Source organism: Strigops habroptila, chromosome 1, assembly GCF_004027225.2.
Source record: "Strigops habroptila isolate Jane chromosome 1, bStrHab1.2.pri, whole genome shotgun sequence".
Lineage (NCBI taxonomy): Eukaryota > Metazoa > Chordata > Aves > Psittaciformes > Psittacidae > Strigops > Strigops habroptila.
The window spans coordinates 13741691-13761025 of record NC_044277.2 but is presented as its reverse complement, the minus strand read 5'-3'; the positions used below and the strand labels follow the sequence as shown (position 1 = coordinate 13761025).

At 40.4% G+C, this 19335-nt stretch overlaps 1 protein-coding gene across 1 annotated transcript; it reads right to left on the bottom strand.

The window, feature by feature from the left end:
• Positions 1–1365: 1365 nt before the first annotated feature.
• On the bottom strand, positions 1366–18129 carry TNFRSF11B (TNF receptor superfamily member 11b). Its single transcript, XM_030505557.1, has 5 exons — positions 17834–18129; positions 7996–8365; positions 4185–4379; positions 3648–3872; positions 1366–2490 (listed from the first exon to the last, which is right to left on the bottom strand). The coding sequence occupies exons 1-5, from the start codon at positions 17861–17863 to the stop codon at positions 2102–2104; spliced, it is 1209 nt and encodes a 402-aa protein (XP_030361417.1). The 5' UTR covers positions 17864–18129; the 3' UTR covers positions 1366–2101.
• Between the last annotated feature and the right edge of the window lie 1206 nt (positions 18130–19335).

Genomic DNA, 19335 nt, shown 5'->3' with positions numbered 1-19335 from the left:
AGCCAATAGTTCTGCTAAAGTGATTCCACTGATATACATTTTTAACTATATTACTATTTAATACTGTAACTACACTATCATCAATTGCTAAATTGTTGTATTAAACAGAGCTAACGTAGAAAGGATGAGGATGGAAATGTTTATAAGAGGTGTGTGGGATCCTCCTCATTTTGCTGGCAGTAAGATGATTATTCTTGTTTTACTACCTACAACACCCCAAACCTCCGCACCTGGCAGAGTCATGGAAACATCTGGTCTCTGTTTTGCAAATTTGAGATTCTGTTGTTATAATATTTTAATTATATGTAAAACCCGTTTCTGTTATAAAAGTCTGTAAATTATTTCAAAGGAATCAACACAAAACTAGAATTTTTTTGTGTGTGTTCAGCACCATTTCTCAGCTACACTGATAAATGAGATGCTAATAGCATGTGAAATATAAAAGGGAGTTTATTCCTTTTAATACAAAAAGTGATGTGAGAATTCAGTGAAAAGTGAAACCCAAGTATTTTAAAGCAGGATGTCCCATTTGTCCTCTCTGTAAGGAGAGCACTTCTGATGAGAACCTATCATATCTACCAGGAATCTCTTTCTCATTCTTTGCTTAATATCCTCTCATCTGTAATAAGAGGAATATTTGTCATACAAGACTAAATGCTGATGGTTTTTCTTTCCTATACACAAGCGAAAAGAATATGTTGAATACACAAGCTTTGTTTGCATGGTTTAAAGAAAAAAACAAGAGTAAAGTCTCTCTGTGCAGCCACCAAAGCCTTTGGCTTGCACTGCGGATGGTCACTGGTCCTTAAAAGTATGTGAACTTCTGATGAAGAAACTCGTACAGTTCTGCTTCCCTTCTTTGGGGGCCTACCTCTTCACAGGTGCCTCATTCTGTAGCTGAGGGCAATGGCAAATGTTTTTTTTTTCTTATGTGACCTCTCTGTGCTCTCTTCCTTTATTCATAGTAGCAATATGTGAGGCTTTCCAAGCCCATAAGGGCTCTGCATCATCTTTCCTCCATGAAATTACAAGCTGTGGTTAGGGCAAAGGTTGTGAGCTGTCCAAGAATGACACCAGGCCAAGAGTAATGCTGGGCCAAATGTGTCTATGGAGTTGCAGTCGGTTGTATCACAACCGCCTCGGCCCTCTGGCCTAGAACCTTTAATGCTTTTTACCTTCCTTTGCACCTGTACAGTGACCATGAAAAGACAGTGCTGGTTAATATTTACTTGGCTCACATATTAACTACGAGACCAGACAGGGAGTAGCAGAGAGCCAAGCCCAAGATAAGGTGCGAAATCAACATGGTCTGTCTTTGTTTTTAGTTCCTACTTCAGACCTAAGAGTAAAACACCAGTCAAAAAGTAAACTGAAAAATTTAATTGTTTTATAAAATAAGATTATGAAATTCTATATAAAAATCCAGCTTCTTAAATATGATACATTCACTTCCTCACAGAATATTTAAATATTCAGGTCACTTATGCTATATTTTCACTGTATTTGAGTTAAAATCATTGGATAAATTAAAACATCCCTACCAAAAGATACCACAACTTATACAAATAAAACTAAGCAATAGTACTTCTTTTAAATACAAAATGTAAAGAAATTAATAACTCTTAGAGCATGCTACAAAATTTTGCCAGAAAAATATATGGGATCATTTTTGTTTAACTAGAAAATATACAGTGTGCTTTTAATTTCTCTTCCTAAAATTCAGTCTCATACAATTTCCATTTAACTTAATAAATATGTACAACAAAAATGTTTATTCCTCAAAGAATATAAACAGCAAATACTGGAGTAGAGCCTGATCTGGCATTCTTTTCTCATCTAGTGACTATAGTGGGGCTTTTCAACTCTGAATGTGCAAAAATGCAGAATCAGACTCTTAGTGTTACCAACAGGTTAATAGCTTTTACAGAAGTGATTTTGTTTAAAAAAAACCCTCCAAAAACACTGCAAAAGACTTAGAGCTATTCCAGTCAGGCATTTCTATAAATAGTATGACATAACGTAGGGAAACAACGTTCCAGTTTAATTACTGCTGGCAGTAATTAGGGAAAAATAGTCAGTGGAGAATGAAAAATATCTTGAATTAGACACATCTTACTTTCACTGATTTAACTTGGTTCCCTATCATTTCCAAAAAGAGTTTCTGGTATAATCTATACATTGTAAATCTGTGCAGAAACTTAATCACCTTCTTCAGACTTTGGATGGTTCGTTTCGGAAAGTGGTATGTTTTCAAGTGCTTCAGTCCATACATTAAACCCTTAATGGTGTCTTGGTCACCATTCTTTATCCTCCACAGATTGAGAAGCTTCAGAACTTGCTCTGTAGGTTGACATAGTTTCATTGTGCGCTCGATGTCTTCTTTTCCCACTTTCTTGCCTGGTAAGCTTGCCATCAGTGTGTTGAGATGTTCAAAGGTGAGGTTTGGGTGGCCAATATGCTTTAAGACAGTGTTTTCACAAAGATCAATATCTACAGAAAGTAAAAAGAAAAGAGAGGTAAGTACAACACATTACAACTTGGCCATGGCCTGCAAAAAAGAGTTCCAAAATTTCAATGTGAATATTCCTTTCCATTATTTTTTTTACTTTATTTCAAATAATTCTCTCAGCAATGCTTCTTTTTAGGCTCCAATTATGAAAAGCACTTAGGAATTTAATTAACTTTGCAATACAAACAGCCCCAAATTACAAACAAACCTCATAGCAAGTATTTACTGCTATATGCTAGTTCCATCTATCTTGTGAAATGTTTTGTGTATGTGATAGGACTCCTAATATTTGGTTCCAGTGAATGAAAATTCTGCTCTTCTTCTTCAGAAGTCTAGGCAAGCTTTGCTAAAATAGTCACTTTGGGTTTTGAAATATTCTAGACACTTTACAGTCTGACATGAGCATACATACTAAATAGGAGAGGGGAAACAACCAAACAATTTCTGCAGCATTTTTCCAAATCTATTCTGAGTGGACAAAAGGTCATTTGAATGTGGCAGTTGTTGATGGTGGCTTACACGAAAAGAATTGGCCTGACTGTCATAAAACCCTTGGTGTTAACATTGCAGCACTATTTCACCTTTGACACCTGTCTTGGCAGCTTCAGCACAAAGCAAGTGGTGAACTGGCGTGACAAATAGGTACCGGCAGGGAAAAAGAAGGGAAAGCCTGTCCATGTATTCCTCACTCCCATGCGTTTCCCATTCTGTGAATAGATGTTCTAGTCTGAGCTGTTGGTCTCCACAGAAAACAAATTGCACTCTCTGCTGCAGGCATCCAGCTCCCTCTAACCCCAAGAGCCACTGCTCAGATATAACAGCAGGAAACATTTCCCTGCTTGATCAAAATTCTTCATACGTTGCGCAGTCTCAAAAGGGGATCTTGGCTATGGCACCACACATGCTCCCAGGGGGGCTACAAGTCTGGGGAGAATTCTGTCCTCGACTGATCAGGGGAAGCTGAATTCTCTTGCTGCTTCCCCTCGACTTCACTGTGCTTACTGCATCAATAAACCTCAGCCAAGCCCTGCAGGTCCTCAGAGCATTACACATCACCAGGAGGTATTTGATCCCAAGCAATTTTTAAAATGTCATTTCGAGAATTGCTTTTAATATGCATGCTCTCAAAATAAGGTACCTTGAATGATCTTCTTGACCATATCCTGTTCTTTGTTTTGCTGCTTCCATAATTTCAAAAGCTGGAAGGTCTGCTCTTGGGAACTGTGCCTTTGTTTAATCCTTTCGATGTTTTCTGTGCTAACCTTTGTCCCAGGCAAACTCTCTGCTAGTATGTTCAGCCAGTTAGGTGTGAGCTGAGTAGGAACAGCAAACCTGAACAAAGCCTCCTCGCACAGGGTTACATCTGAAATGAGAAAGAGAAAAAGAATGTATGAATTGCTCTGACCTGTAACCCTCCCTGTCTCAAAAAGAAGAGCAAGCAGCAAGGATGGTAAGAAAAAATGTCTCAAAACCAAACTAAGTGGTCTGTACGCCACTGCTGCTCTCTGTGCTTGAGTTTGAGTCAGTCTGACCTACAATAATTAAAACTCTACTATGGCCATCACCATAGCAGGCAAATGGCTAACAAGCTAGATATTTTTGTCATAAATGCTAATAGATTAATTTTAACTAAAAGGCATGTTTTCAGAGCACTCTTCCTTAATATGATACGTACCTATTCCACATTTTTGAGGTGTCATGTCTGTATTTTCCTGACAGACGTTGTCACGCACTGCATTTCCCTTCAATGCTGTTTTTAAACCCAGAGCACTGCAGTTCGTGTGCTTTAGACAGGCTGCTTTGGATGATGTTTCATTTGAGAAAAATCCTTCTGGACATCTCTTACATACAGTGTCACTCTCTGGGGTACCTGTGGAAACAGGAAAACAATGCATCCAATTACGTATAACCTCAACTGTGGAAAAAGAATACAAGAATACAAAAATAAAATCAAATATTCCTCTCCACATTGTCATTCTTCTGCTGCTCACATTCCTGGTCTATGAAGGGATCACATTTAGAAAGAAAACAAACAAACCTCACTCTAATTTTTAATGACGGAAAAGATTCTTTAAGAGAATGATGTTCCTGCTCGAGTCACAGAGTAAACAGTACTTACGTACACTTGGTACCAACTTTAAAATCAGCAATTGCTGATTAAATCAGTAATTTAGTAAAGTAATACCTTTAAGTCAGTAATTCCTTGAGTCTATTCAGACATTACATGATGTCTGACCTTCATCCTTCAACTGTATAAATATTCTGTAAAATAATGGCACAGGAAACTGCTCTAAATTGTACTCCATAGTATCTGCCCAGAATTTACTCAAAAAGGTTACTTTAGTTCTAGCTAAAAATATAAACCCACAATATATTAACTGAAGGCCCTCTGTAAAATAATTTCCCTTCTCAAATATTAAATTATACCAGAAAATATAATTTTGGTAATATTTTTGAACTTTTTTCTGGGCTTGAATAAAATATTATTAAAAGCAAAGAAAGTAGATTGTCCAATAGAGCAGAAATACTTAATATGCATATATATGTTTTGGTTGGAGTTTTACTTTTATAAGTCATAGTTTTACTATGATACAACAACAGAATGACAACATATGGTTCTATGACATCGACGAAGAAAAAAATTAATGCATAACTTCTGAAACGGCGCAAAAAGTCTAACCTCCAGTGGCAGGAAAATAACAGCAACAGTAATTGCTGTATATTCACTTTTAATTCATCATTATTGGCCCAGCATTTAAGCAAATGCCTAAAGTATAATATCTAATATTGCGTTATTGAACATGAACTTAAGCACATGCTTAAATATTTTTTTTAATAATTGGCAACTATATTTGAACAAGAAAATGCCTCCATCTAGTGTATTTTGGAAGTATTTACATGTGGATGCTTATTTTAATGTTAACTTTTAAGTAAATTTTATTTATTTGGGGTATTTCCTTAGAGAAAAAGTGTACCAATCTCAAGTATTCAACCAGCTGTGAAGTAAAGAATAATACGTGCATACACCTGACCTAGCACTGCTTTCATCAGACAACAAATGAAAACAAAGCAGAAGTTTTCAGTAGTCGGGGGACTGAAAAATCAGAAACCTTGTGTATTGCCACACACACCCCCACTCAAATCCTCTGCACTCTGCAGCAGTGCCCGACCTGCAGCACCAGTGTCTGCCCTTGCCTTTTATTGCACAACGAGCGCTACTGCGGTCTGGGCTGTACCAAACTCCAGCCAACACCTGCACCTGAGCCGGCAGCAATAAGCTTTTCTGGGACATTGGAATTTTTAGCATTTTTCCCTGCTGAAGACTCACTGCTGTGGTGCTCTGGCAGAGAGAAATGGGAAGAAAGGAGAGTCCCTGCAAACCATGCATCATTCTCCTCAGAGCTTCCTGTATAACCTTTGCGGCACAAGAGGGAAATAAACCAGGTAATCCATCAGCCTTCTCAGGGTTGAGCATAAAGTCACCTCCCACCTTTACCAGCTGCTTCTTTGCTGCTTATCTGGCCGCTCTTGTTAAGGGCGCAAACTGCCGCAGCCTGGCCACCCTTCCGCCGCTCCCTCCAATTTGCCTGGAATCCCCCTTTCTCCCCAGGGAAACGGCAGCTGAAGATGGAGCTGCCTCGTAGCAGTGCTGCTTCCCCAGCACACTGCTGCTAAAAACTCTGCCATGTGCCGGGCCGACTGCGGCAGAAAGGAACAAAGCCTTAATCTGCACTCACAAAAGGGGACTACCGAGGTAAAGTGATCTGCCCAACATAATCATGAGCAGTGGGGAAACAGACTGCTAATGCTTTCAGCTTTGAATGAGGCACTGGACCACACCATCTCCCTGTGTGGCAGTGGAAGCATAATTTTATACAGTTAGGTTTTATTTCACCTGAAATTACATCATTGCAAAGTTCAAGGCTATCATATGGCCAAAAGAAAAATGTGGTCCATGCCCATTAAATTCTTAGCCGATGCCTCACCTCAAAAACTGACTATTGACACAGGGGGATGCAATTATTTTTACAATGTTTTCATTCCTTGTTTGAGGTCTGCTTGGGTTTAGCTAGTTCATTCTGATGGTCTTTTGGAAACCAACTTTCCAATAAATTACACCATTCAACAATTTATCTTCTTCCAAAATTTGTTTCATTTTGAACTGAGGCGTTCATATTTGTCTGCCATGGTTTCACTGTGCCCACAGTGATGCAGCACACTGGTTGCTCAGACAATTTATGCTTCTTTGTTCATCTCCCAAACAGTCTTTCTGAGAACTTTGTTTCTGGCCCCTTTTGACTTGCTGCTGAGGTATGGTGGAATCTCATTAATCCAGGCCCCTGGGTATAATAATTTAGGTTAATCAAGGTTTATAATAAGGTATGCGGTATTATAAATGCAGTAGCTGCCAGTGGAAACGCTTAACAGTTGGCAAGGGCATCAAGGTAATGCTCAGTTCTTCTTCTCAGGGACTAATGAGCAGCTACAGCAGTGTCATTACTTCTTACATCATGTTGTTCTCCAATGAGATGTTCATAACCCAAGAACCCAAAACTCCCAACCTGCTATTCTTCATAGCTGTAAGATGTACGGGCCAGCCCTAGTGTTTCTCACTGTATAGATGTAATTCCTAGGGAAGCAATGCTGCAGTCTGGATATTGGTTGCCTGTGGGTTTGTATCTGAGACACTTTGATTTCCTATATTCCCTTCCTCAGTGCTCTTCTCCAAGCAGTTATCAATCTCTGGTACAATGACAGTATACAATTCTTTCAGGCTATATTAAATACTGGAGCTAAACCAGGACATGACATCTGCCAAATGATAAATGACGTGTTTTGTTTTGAGAGAAGAGCTTATTATTGTTTTAACAATTTATGTTATCTTAAATGAAGAATACACTCCACCAAAAAGCGCCCCACTAGAAATACAGCACAATGCCAGCCTGCTTGACAAAGAAACAGTTGTTTGTTTGGTAATAGTAGCAGTTTCCCTAAGAGTTCCACTTAGGATGCTGATAATTAATTATTACCACATATTGCTGTGATGCTAGAGCTATATTAATATTGTTATAATTATACACTTGGTGTCAAACACATAGCGCTCCTGGTGTTTGTCAAGATATACAGTTGCTTGAAACAGATTTCAAAATGAAAAACATTATTATTCACACACACAAATACTACATTCCAGATAATGTTCCTTTAAAACAAGCAATCCATCATGTTTCTCATTAGAGTGCAATTTGCTACATTTGCTCCTGCCATTAAGTTATATATTACAGTAGGAGCAGGGTATTCCACTGAGAAATGTTCCTTTGGCTACAGTCCAGATGATGCAGGCTAGGAACAGGTTCAATCGGCTTTATAATTTACTGTCCTGTAATTTCTTCTGGAAGAGCCTCTCTCCTAATCTTGTACCTGCCATGAGTCGTTGACGTGTGGTCAAGCTCTAATGAAATCTGTGTATATTGGCAAGTGGTACGTACCTGGCTGTGCAACGCCAAACCCAGAAGGACACTCCGTGTGCTTTAAACAAAACTCCAGCTCCAGGTATCTGCCTTCGACGCACTCGCAGATGCGTTTCTGTGTGCTGGTGCACTCCTGCTTGATGTACTGCAACTCTTTGCAAACGGCGCTGCAGTACTGGCATTCATCGTTGCTGTTCCACTCTTCGGCATAATACTGGTCCGGACATGGGGCACACTGTGTCGGGCTGGTGGCTGTGCAGTGCTGCTTCACGTAGCTCCCAGGGGGGCACTGGTCACACAGCAGTTGGCGAGATGTCCCTGGGTCGTAATGGGAGTACCTGGGGGGAGAGTCATCCTGGATGGTCCACTTAACAGAAATGTCCAAGAGCTACCAACAGGAAAAGAAAACATTGCTTGCTTTAGTGCTGGGGAGCACCGTGACTCACAAAGAAACCCACATTTTAATGAGTTTATGAGTCTAATCATGTCTCTATCATCTTCAAAAAACTGTTTGTATTAGCTATTTATAAAATATTACCCAGCTTCCGGACTCTCCCAAGTCTATCTTAGAACGGGAAAATTTTAGGATCTTATCCAGCAAATCTTCCTGACTTAATACTTCCTTGTTCTTCCAGAGATACAAATCCTATTCTTCTCCCGTTTACACCCTTTTAATATCACTGGGCAATGACTTTTTACCATCTGGCACCAGAGAATCTGGCCTATTAGTTTCATTGGTAACATGCTCAATGCACAGCAAGGTTGGGATAATGCACTCCAGTGTTCTTAAGCATCAGGTACGTCAGATACAAAAGAAATGGTATCTGAGCATAGAAATCTGAGCAGCGTACTGCACCGTTACTGCAGGTACCTTTCAAGGTGATTCCTTACAATATTTCTTTTTACCAGCAACGAATGGCTATAACAATATAGGTGACTTCTAATGCCTTCTATTTAATCTTGTACTGAAATGCAGCAGCTCTGTCAAGTATGAAGACTCAGCTTCAGGAAGAAGCAAAGAATACTGCAGTTTATGAAGGTCTTAATCACAAGAGTTGGAAGAGGCCAGGTTAATGCTTTCAATTCCTATCCAACACCACAGTCTTATGGCTGCTTCATGACACTCCTGCTTCCTGCAACAGTCTGCTTTGCTGGTGCGATTTGGGATGACCCGCCCTTCCGCAGACAACCTCCATATCACACCATTTTGGACTTGTAACTGAAAACTTGGCTCTGTGGTTCCACCAGCCTATCAAAAAAAATTCTCTTGGGTTTACTCCTTATGTACTGCCCCCAGCCCCATGGGGTCTGCCAGCAGCTCACTCCCGCCACTGAGAACACGGCTCTGTCCCAGTGTTATGTGACCAATGTGCCACTTCTCTTCTAAAACTTGCACGTTTTACAAAGATGAAGTAAACTGGCTCTGAATGAAGATATTTTTCCATGTATCCATTCTTGTCTTTGTTGCTATTTTAATCCCAGTGAGCTAATACAGAGTTGCCAGTTCAATTTCAAGAATGTATTTTCCTCTTTTCCAATGCAGATGTCCCCAAAGTGTAAGTGGAATGAACTCTTTTTATTCATTCAGACTCTATACTTCCTAAAGAGGCTTCATCTAAGGGCCTCACTTCTGCCATAGCATAGCGCTTCTTGAGTGATAATTTTATTAAGGTTGGAAAGGACAATTTAATCATTCCTCTCAGTGTTTGTACGAAGTAATAGCAGATGCCTAAATCAGGAACTCTTACTGCTTAAGAAAATATTCTTAAATGCATTCTCCTGTTGCCTGTCTATGAATCCACTTATATATATCTATACTTAGATACATTGAAGAATGAAATGCAGATAGTATGGATATTCCCCACCCCGCAGCCTCTTCTAGTTGAATAAACCCCGTAACTTGTCCAATCTGTGATTTCTACATATGGAGATCCCACTTTCCTTTGTGGTCTCAATGCACAATTCCTCCCATTGTGGGAAATTCCTTATTAGTCACTGAAGTTTGATGTACCACTCCATTTTTCTTAAATGACTGTATCTCTTTCATGTGATCTATTTAACAAGAGGGTGCAGCCCATTCTTAAATAGTGAATGGCTTTCTATTGATGCAAAATGCACCCACCCTTAGTAAATCTACAGCTTTGATTCTAGTAACAAGGAAATCCTGGTAATCCCATTAATTGTTGATGTGAACAGTCAGGTCTTCTGCAATGTTTTTTATCCAGTAATAGATAAAGCAGCATCCCAGAGTCCAAGATTCGCATGGGCACACACATTCCCTTCCTTCATAGAACATAACAGACTGTAACATGTGGCGCAGATGCTACAGAGACAAGCATCAACCCACATTTCATGCAGATGTCTGTTGAAACCCAAGACAATACCCAACACTGATGTAAATCTGGCACTGTGAAAATGATTAGGGACAGCAACCAGATATGCAGGCAGCATATTCTCACGCAGAAATGCCAGTTTTCCTGCTCTGCAATGCATGGCTCACAACACATCCTAAGCTGTTACTGCAGCAGAATCTGCTCCTCTGGGTCATGCCTCTGCCCTTGGTAACACATTTTCAGTTGGTGAACAGTTAGGTGGACCATTTCATGGCTCGTCAATTCCCCTCTGCAACATGCAGGAGCAAGAACAACAAGATTTTCTCTGTTTTCCTTACTCAACCATTTGCCTTGGAAAACATATATGAGGCAACTGAGAAGTTTTGCTGCAGGGCATGATTCAGCATCAAAAATAATTCAGATTCAATAATTAAGAGTGTGAAAGCATGGGGTTTTGTAGGTAAAAATGGAGGCACTTGCTTCCTGAAGAATCTACAGCCATGTGAAACAAGCCAATAAAAACTGAAAACAATTCAACACAACTTGAGAGGAACTGATTGAAAAAATTGAGCAAAAATATACATGAACAGTACGTGTGTGAGACCATGAGAAGTTTTCCCTTTGGAAGTACCAAAGCTATGAACTATTAATGGCAACCAGAATACTATTAATTTAAATGAGCATAACCAATAACCATAATAATAGGATTAATAAATCAGCATCACTGAAAGGATAATCAGTCTTTGCATTTGATTTTTTCTTCGTGTTTTTAAAAGAAAAGCATATCACACCTGTCTTCCCTTCTTTCCCAAAAACGCACCTTGTGTAGATGCCATAATCCATCAGTCAGTGGCTGAGCCATATGTATGCAGGATCCAACTCTTTTATTTAATAAACAATTTTGACTAAAGTTTCTTCATTCAAACTAAAGCTATAAATGCAAACAATATCTCAGTGTTTTAGCAGCACATTATATACACCCTTTTCAACATAGATTACCATTGCTGTTACTGTTTGACTACTATGATCCTATTAGTACAATGAGCTGTGCACTCGTTGCCACAGGACATCGTAAATGGTTGAATTCAGAATGTTATTTGACACAGTACTGGAGGAAAATAATAAAGGGCTATTAAACATAAACATCACCTTTTGATCAGGAAATCCCAAACCACAAATTGCTTGAGTCTGGAGGAGTGTTTTGAAAAAATATCACTATTTTTCTGCCTTTTTATTCCATCTCCTCCATGCATCAGCTATAAACCCCTGCCATAGACAGCTATTGGGGCTATTTTGGGCATTTTTTTAAGATTCTCTTTTTCTTAGACCTGGTACAGCCATTAGTATGTTGTTAAGTACATCTCCAAACTCCAACCCCCAGTACCACACTTCATCATAAGACTACTGTAGGTCCCTTAATAATCCTTAGGAGAATAGATCTGCAGGATTGTCTTCTGACAGTCTGACAAAGACTGAAAACACCTAGCACACATGAGTATTCTGAATATTAATATGCAACCTGTAAATCAGAAGTTATCCTTGAGCCTACATCAACTGCCAAAGTAAAAGCAATCTATTTTTCAGAAGGTATGCAAAATGCAGGAAGAATGGTGGAAGGTAATGAAATATAATTTTAATAGTTTTACTGCAGCAACTTGGCTCAAACAGAATGAAAAGACTCTTCTTGTCCCCCAGTTCACAGAATAAGCTAGAGGGGAATGTCACTAAATTGTCCTTTCGCCTGGCCTAAGACGTTGAATTTGTGCTTATATTAGCAAGTTGGATCACCTGTTACAGCAGATTTGCAGAGCGAAACAGATGGTGCCAAGCACCTGACATCCACATTAAACATGATTCAGAGGGGGTATTTTGGACTAACTTCAGTCTGCTCTCATTGACTGAGCATGCATTAGTGGTTACAGTGCATCTGGTGTGTCTCTGGAGTCTATCTCTGGATTTACTTTCATCAATCCAGTTTATTTTTGTAAATCCACTTTGTGCACTCCAAGTTTGCCCTGATGTGCAAACTAAAATATAGTAAATAAGGATGGTCAGGAGAAGCTGTCCAAAATCACATTCTCAAATCAAATTAAAATAGTAATTAAATGCATTTTATGTCATTCCTGACATTTTTTTTTCCCTAAACTATGCTATGACCAACTTGGTAGCAGATTGTCAGCCACATAAAACCTCTGATTGACCTGAATACCCATGCTTAAAGGTAGGCTATGTACTAAACACCTGAATCTCTGGTGTAAGAAATAGCACTGTTTGAGCACATGGAAATGCCTTGATCAGAGCTTACTAGTTCTAGAACATTGGTCGTCCCAAAAGCTTCACTGAAAGCAGGCTTTCTCCTATAATCATGCTGGCACTGGCCTGCTTTACCCTTTCTGGAGAAGAAGGCATGTTCCAGTTTGAAAGGAAGAAGAAACTAGAAGTCTGGCTTCAGTTTACTGGAATCAGTAGGGGCAATGAGCATGTTCCCCCTTTAACCCTTAAGAAACTGAAGCTGGAGTCTGTCAGTGCTACACCTGGCCAAAGTCATGGATTTGTCATTCACAAGATTGAGTAAAATCCTATTTGTCCTTGTTTAGCAAAGGTTAATTCAGCCTGTAAGAAGCGCAGAGAATGTTTAGAAGGAAATAGCTTCATCTTGAAGAGGATCTTGACTTGTTCAATAGCTTGGCAAGTCAAAACAGAACCTATAGAATCAGTACAGATAGACAGTGAACACACGGAGAGAGAACAACTTTCTCCATTAAAGGATAATGTTGGCAAATGAGAAGGGGATTCTCTCGTCAGAGGAAGTTTGGGAACAGCCTTGTACTAAGAAGCAGGTGCAAGAAACCCATGAAGTTTAAATATAGCTCTTAACGTACTTCTGAAAGCAAATACAACATTTGGTTTCCTGGAAGAGCTGACGAATGGACTGAAAAGATCTATGCAGTTTCTTTCAGTTTTAAACCCTGAGCAAACCCTTTATATCCCAACACCAATGGAAGCCAATGATACTCAATAGCTTGTTCATCTCAACAATTTTACTGTTAGTCTCATTCAGAGTGCACTCAATTACAAATGGTTTTCCTAAGGGTAGTGAAATGCAGGGCTCAATTAAAATAAAACAATCCCAAAGGTTGGAGGTTTTTGTTCTATGAGTATGAAATACTAACAGTAACAAAAAAAAAAAAAAAATTACAACAAAATAAAACCAACCCAAAATCTAGTATCATTAACTACAGCTATCAACCTAATGGGTGAAATTCAGTTCTAGTGTCATGGGCTCAGTTCTGAAAGGACTGAAAAACTCAGTCATCCTTTGTGTCCCTAAGCCAAATCCCAGGTACTGCTCAGGATGGCTGTCTCTGTGTGAGGAACTGGGATGAACTGTAAATACTGAAATACAACTCTAGTATAAGTCAGTGTCATGTAAGTAAATAGTGAGAATTCATTCAAAATGAGTTACCTAAGGTTAAAAAGCAATTCTTTGATTGTGACACTCAACACATTAGGCCTGAAGCAATATTCTTCCATACCATCTTTATGTCAGCATACACGATGCTAACATAAAAGGCCTGTGCAGTCCATTTATTTGAGCCCTTAGAAGATGCCTTTGAAAGAGAAATACTGTGATTGTAAAATTTACTTTCAGATCTTGGGCATGAAAAAGTACATGCCCTTTTCTTTCATGTTTAAATGTAAGGCAAAGAGCCTCTTGCTTTTTCTTGTTGAATTAAAATGAACTGGAAGACAAAGCACATAAAGTAAAAATCCTTCAAGCATCATCCACGTAAATCACTGCTTTGTGAGAGAAAAGAAAGTGGCTTTTTAGCATATGAAAATATTATTATATAGCTTGGCTTTGTGGATTTGGGTTGTAGACCAAAGGAGAATGTTTAATTTGCTGAGAAAGATAAATCTGTTTCTGTTTTGCATTCCACAACTATTCCGAAGCATATTTTCCTGAGTGATAAATAATCATTCAAGGCATCTGTCAGATTGCTCCTTGTGTTTGCTTTGGGTTCAAAATAAAACCTCACAACTCTCCTACTTTGCTTTCTTCACAAAGTATTTGGACAAAGCTAAGACAGGAGGCCTTCACTTACCCTCAGCCCTTAGGCAGAATGCCTCACAGAAGTCATGCACAGACCCCAGAGAAATCCCAGTGGCAAAATAAAGCACTTAATGATACCAATGATGGCATCCTAATCAATAACTTGTCATATCAAAACAGTAACTCTAGATCCAGTACATGACAGCATCATGCTGGATCAGATCCAGAGCCATCTACTTCAAATAACCACTGTAAAATATTTTTCATCTAGGGAGAAGTGATTCACACCTATCTGGGAGATACTCAACTCACATCCTCCTCCTCCTCTCACTGTTCTGGGTGGCCCCACGCAATCACAGAATTCAGCCTCTTTGGGCCAAAAGCTATGCAGCACTGCTTGCCCCTTAAGTTGCTGCAGGCTCACTTAGAGCACAGCCCAGACAAAGCACCTCTTCGCAGATCACAGCTGAGCATCAGGAACAGAGTGACAGCTGAAATGGAGTTGTTTTCACTGGTTTGAGTTTAGCTTATAAAGCTATACCACCATCTGCCAATTGCTTCAATGCAATCCACTCACTTGGGACATAACGGGACCTACTTTTGTATGGAAGATGCTTTGTAAAGTGGAGGACACTTTTTTGCATAAGGAATATGGCTAGTGATTCTTCTGAGTGACCTCCTGAGCCTAGAAAGGTTGGACCAGATGATCCTTGAGGTCCCTTCCAACCTGGTGTTCTATGCTTCTCTATTTGAAACTGAGGCTATCAACCACTGTCTTCATCTCTCTGTCAGTAAAGCAATATGTCAACTATTCAAATTTCATAGCGACTTTGTGAGGCACAGAGTTGTCATTCACAAAGCAATTTTGGGGTCTAAACTATTGTTTCATTTTCAGTGCTAGAAAAATGACATTCAGCTGAGGAACAGTTTTACATCTTATCAAAGAGGTGCTAAACTGAAAGTCTTGATATATGTAAGTTCCATTTGCCTTGAAACTTGTGGAGGAAGAAAGCAGAAAAGACGAAACAGATACTCACCAAAAGAGGGGTCTTATCCATAAGTCGTTCTTTGGAACATTATTTGCCAGAGTGACAGAAAGATTTAGAGCTAACCCGAACCTGGGATGTTACCACCTGCTGTTACCACCTACAAGGCAGACTTACTGCAGTCTGCCTTACACTGAACAGAATTACTAATGAGTGACTATTTAGGTAGAGAAACAGTATGACCAGTGTTATGTGCAAACAGGTGTTTTTCTCCAGGAAAAGTCAGAGTAGTAAATCTACTAGCATAAAAGTTCAGTACAGAAGGAACAAAATTGAAGTTTCTGTGAGATGTGAAGAGTGGGTGTTCTTTAAATTGTGACAATAGTTTTTAAAAATTCTTCTGGTAGCCTTGGTGCTTTATTTTTAACCAACACATATGCAGACAGTCAGAAAGAAAGTCAGACAGAAAGATAACTCCTACCCTCGCGGGCTGCAAAGCCACTGCTGCCTACACACAGCAAACCCAACAGGCAGGCCAGAAAAAGCATGTCACATGCGCCCGGAGATCCAAAATAGAGAAAGGTCAAGTTTAAGGGTCAGGATAGTTACGTGACAAGTAACAAGATTCAGCTCTGGGGAATTTCTTTCAATTCAGTCTGATTTCATAACACTTGTCTGTTTGTAAGCAGTTCTAGTGTTCCAGCAAACAACACGCACATGCTTGCACCACCAAAGCAGGTCCCCTTTCTGGAACCTTAGCGAAGAGGCCAAGACTGAAAGTACATCATGTCCAAAGAGTCTTTTTTAGCTATGGTGTCTTCAAACAAAGTTTAAGGTATGTGAGCCAAACGCACACAACTTTGAGTTGTGTGCATCCTACAAGTGTTCTCATACAACAGGTATAAAACTATTTTTCTGAGCTCTAGCACATCTGACAGTACTTAAACTTCACTCATAGTTCTTCAACTCCACCATAACTTTAAATAAATTCCTTTTAAATAATAATTAAAAAAGGACTTGAATGATGAAGCTCTCTGGTATGTACTCTTGCCGCTGTTGTATTTCAGCTCTGAGACTCATCTGCCAGAGGATTATGCTGAACTTCACTTAACACTATCATTTTATGGGAGAACATGAACAGGCACATTACATTTAATCAAAATAAAAACCTGCTGTGATTATTTTATGACAGCCACAGAGAAGAAGCCAAGCTGATAACAGGCTATTGCTGAAATTCCCAGATTAACTTCCCGTGCTTTCAGATGGATGAAGAAGGCACAACATCACACATGAGATGAAAAAGTTGTCCTGCGTTTCAATTTGCTGACCATGAGTCTGACAATTTTTGCTTCACTTGCACCATTAATTACTTTGGGTTTGTTTCTCAAAAAGCTCTTTCAGAAAGTTATACAGGGAGTAACAAACCCATATTACTCATCGGATCCTGGAAATCTCGTTACATTTATAAAGAGCTTTCAAAATAAATGGATCTCAGTTCTAATGCTATGCCACAACATTAATGCCACTGTACTCACCAAAACAACCCAGAAGCAAGTTACTGCACAGACAAGCATAACAGTCTACTCTGAATATTCTTTTTAATGTTTTTCTTTTTGAATGTTTTCTTATCCAAAAGATGAATTGCCTTCAAATAGAAGTCGCACAGTATCTGTCTGTATGCAGGTTTTAATTAATCTGATATCACACACAATTCCATAAGGCTAAATGGATTAAATGACATTTTGAAAGATTTACTGCACTGCTAACATCTCTGAATTTGCATCTGGAAGTATCTTGCTAAATCACCAAGTAAACAAAAACTTATTAAAGCAGGGGCTTACACCAGATTTAATAACACAACTTTTTCTGTAATAGCTACTGACACAGCTACTAATTCATCACTTTCTTGCACATGAAGCTGAATTTTCTAAGCCAAAACAAGCACCACATGCCTGTGCCTTTTTTTCTGGAGTTCACAGTAGTTTTTCTGAGTAAGAGAGCTAGCCCAGTATCTGAGATACTGATCAGTGCCACTGCAGCAGAGATTGCAGAGACAGGCAGGGATGGACCTTTTGTAACAAACATCCCAGCCTACAGCTTCTAAATTCATTCCTGGATATAGTGTCTTGTATCAGCCCGGTTTGATGAAGCTTCACAAAAAGAGAGGGGAAGATAGGAAAAAAGGCGAAAGAAAAGCAAATCATTCTACTACCTTAAGAACGGGATGAAAATCCCTGCTGCCTCCCTGGAGCTGGACGTGTCCATCGCACTCCAAACCTCACCAGGAAAGCTTGGTGTGATGAAACGAAAAGGGTTTACCAAGAAAACGGAGAGAAGGCAAAAAAACCCCAACCAAACAAAAGAACCCCCCTCCCCAAAAAAAACCCCAAAACAAAACAAAACCCCAGAAGAGTGTCTTTACAGCCTGATCTCTGAAGCTGTAATGCATCTTAAAGCCTATCTACCTCTCTGAAGGGACTTACCACAAGCGTGCAGCACAGGAACTTGTTCATTGTGGTCAGTGGAAGAAACCTCAGCGAGCTGGGAAATCAGGCAGAGAGTCAGCTCCTGCTCCAGTCTCCTAGCAGCCTGCTTACATCGCCCAACATTAAAGACACGATATATATATAGTCCCGGTGTAACAGGAAGCTTGGCTCAGCTTTGATCACTCATTCCCTACCATGACCAAACTTTTCTCTCTTGCGCGCTGTCTCTCCCCCCCCCTTTTTTTTTAAGGAACCTGTAAAACTTGATGACTTAATGGAACCCTTTGAGTGCTGTAACCACAGACTGGAAAATGCAGGAGGGAGTGTCAGGGGCTGGCCAGGGGAGGGTTTAATTAGGCTCTGTCTGGCTGTCTGGCTGTCCCCCCCTCCTCTTCCCCGAGCAGCTGGCTTGAAGGGGAGACCCATGACCGAGGGATGACAGCAGTTCCCTCGGCGTCCCAGGCTCATGGGAGACACAGTTAGAAATCACTGCTGGAGGCTGAGCCCCAGGGCCCTGAGCACACCCAGGGCTGCCATTTCCCAGGAGGAAGAGGGCTCCTCTGGCTCTGCTCCCCAGGGGTTTCCAGGATTGGGGCTGGCTGGGAAGCCAGGGAAGGGAGGGCTGAGGGGAAGGAGGATCTGTGCTCGTTTCCCTTCCCTGCTGAGGCAGGAATGTGAGGAATGGCCCCACTGTCCTTGCTGCTTGCCAAGGCAGGCCTGCGCAACAGGATGGGTGTCTGGCTGCCCAGGATGGACACCGGACATCACCATCCCTGAGGGGCTTCGTGAGGAGGCGAGACCTGTGGGAATGATATGGGGCTTTTGCACAGCAGTTGTCTTTTCCAGTGACATTCAGTGTTTTCAGCAAGCCCCTGCCCACAGGAGAAGACCCCTCAGGGGCCTGTTCGCCCTTTTCCCACTTTTAGTTAGAAAAGAGCATTTTTCTAAAGCCTTAAGGATCAAACGCTAGGGGAACCTGTGTGTACCAGGCGTGAAGCTGAGCACGGCTTTCCAAGGTGCGGAGAAAGGATTTCTCCTCCCAACCTAGAGATATTCAGAAAGTGATTATGGAAGGCTGTGGGATCTTGGGGTAAAGGCCAAACCCAGATGTGCCTCCAGTTTTTACAGATGGTTTTCTCTCCCTTTTCATGGGCCAGACCAAAACCTCAGCTCTGGATATTCCAGCTCTTGAGCATTTGAAATCTGGGGCCCACGCTGGCGCTGGGATGTGCAGTTTTGCCCCTTTAAGTCACAAGGCTGTGCGGGATTGGCAAAAGAGTGGGGTGGAAAAAGCCTGCATCTCGTTTCACAGAAATTCAGCTACGCTAAGTCAGGAAACCATTGTCTTCAAAGAGGACAGCCTCACACATTCCTCCTTATACATCTGTAACTGTTTGAACACCCAACAGGTATAACCTAAGATCAAAACAGATGCTGATTACACTCATCAGGAAGATAAAAATTCAAGACACTTGAATTAATGATGAGTTCTTTGTAAG

What these genes read in the sequence shown, in the direction of transcription:
- TNFRSF11B (XM_030505557.1), bottom strand. Translation starts at nt 17,863, where the DNA reads ATGAACAAGTTCCTGTGCTGCACGCTTGTG. An exon ending in GTTTGGCGTTGCACAGCCAG is followed by an intron (nt 4,380 to 7,995) that starts GTACGTACCACT and finishes CTGTTTCCACAG; the next exon opens with GTACCCCAGAGAGTGACACT. An exon ending in GGTCAAGAAGATCATTCAAG is followed by an intron (nt 2,491 to 3,647) that starts GTACCTTATTTT and finishes TACTTTCTGTAG; the next exon opens with ATATTGATCTTTGTGAAAAC.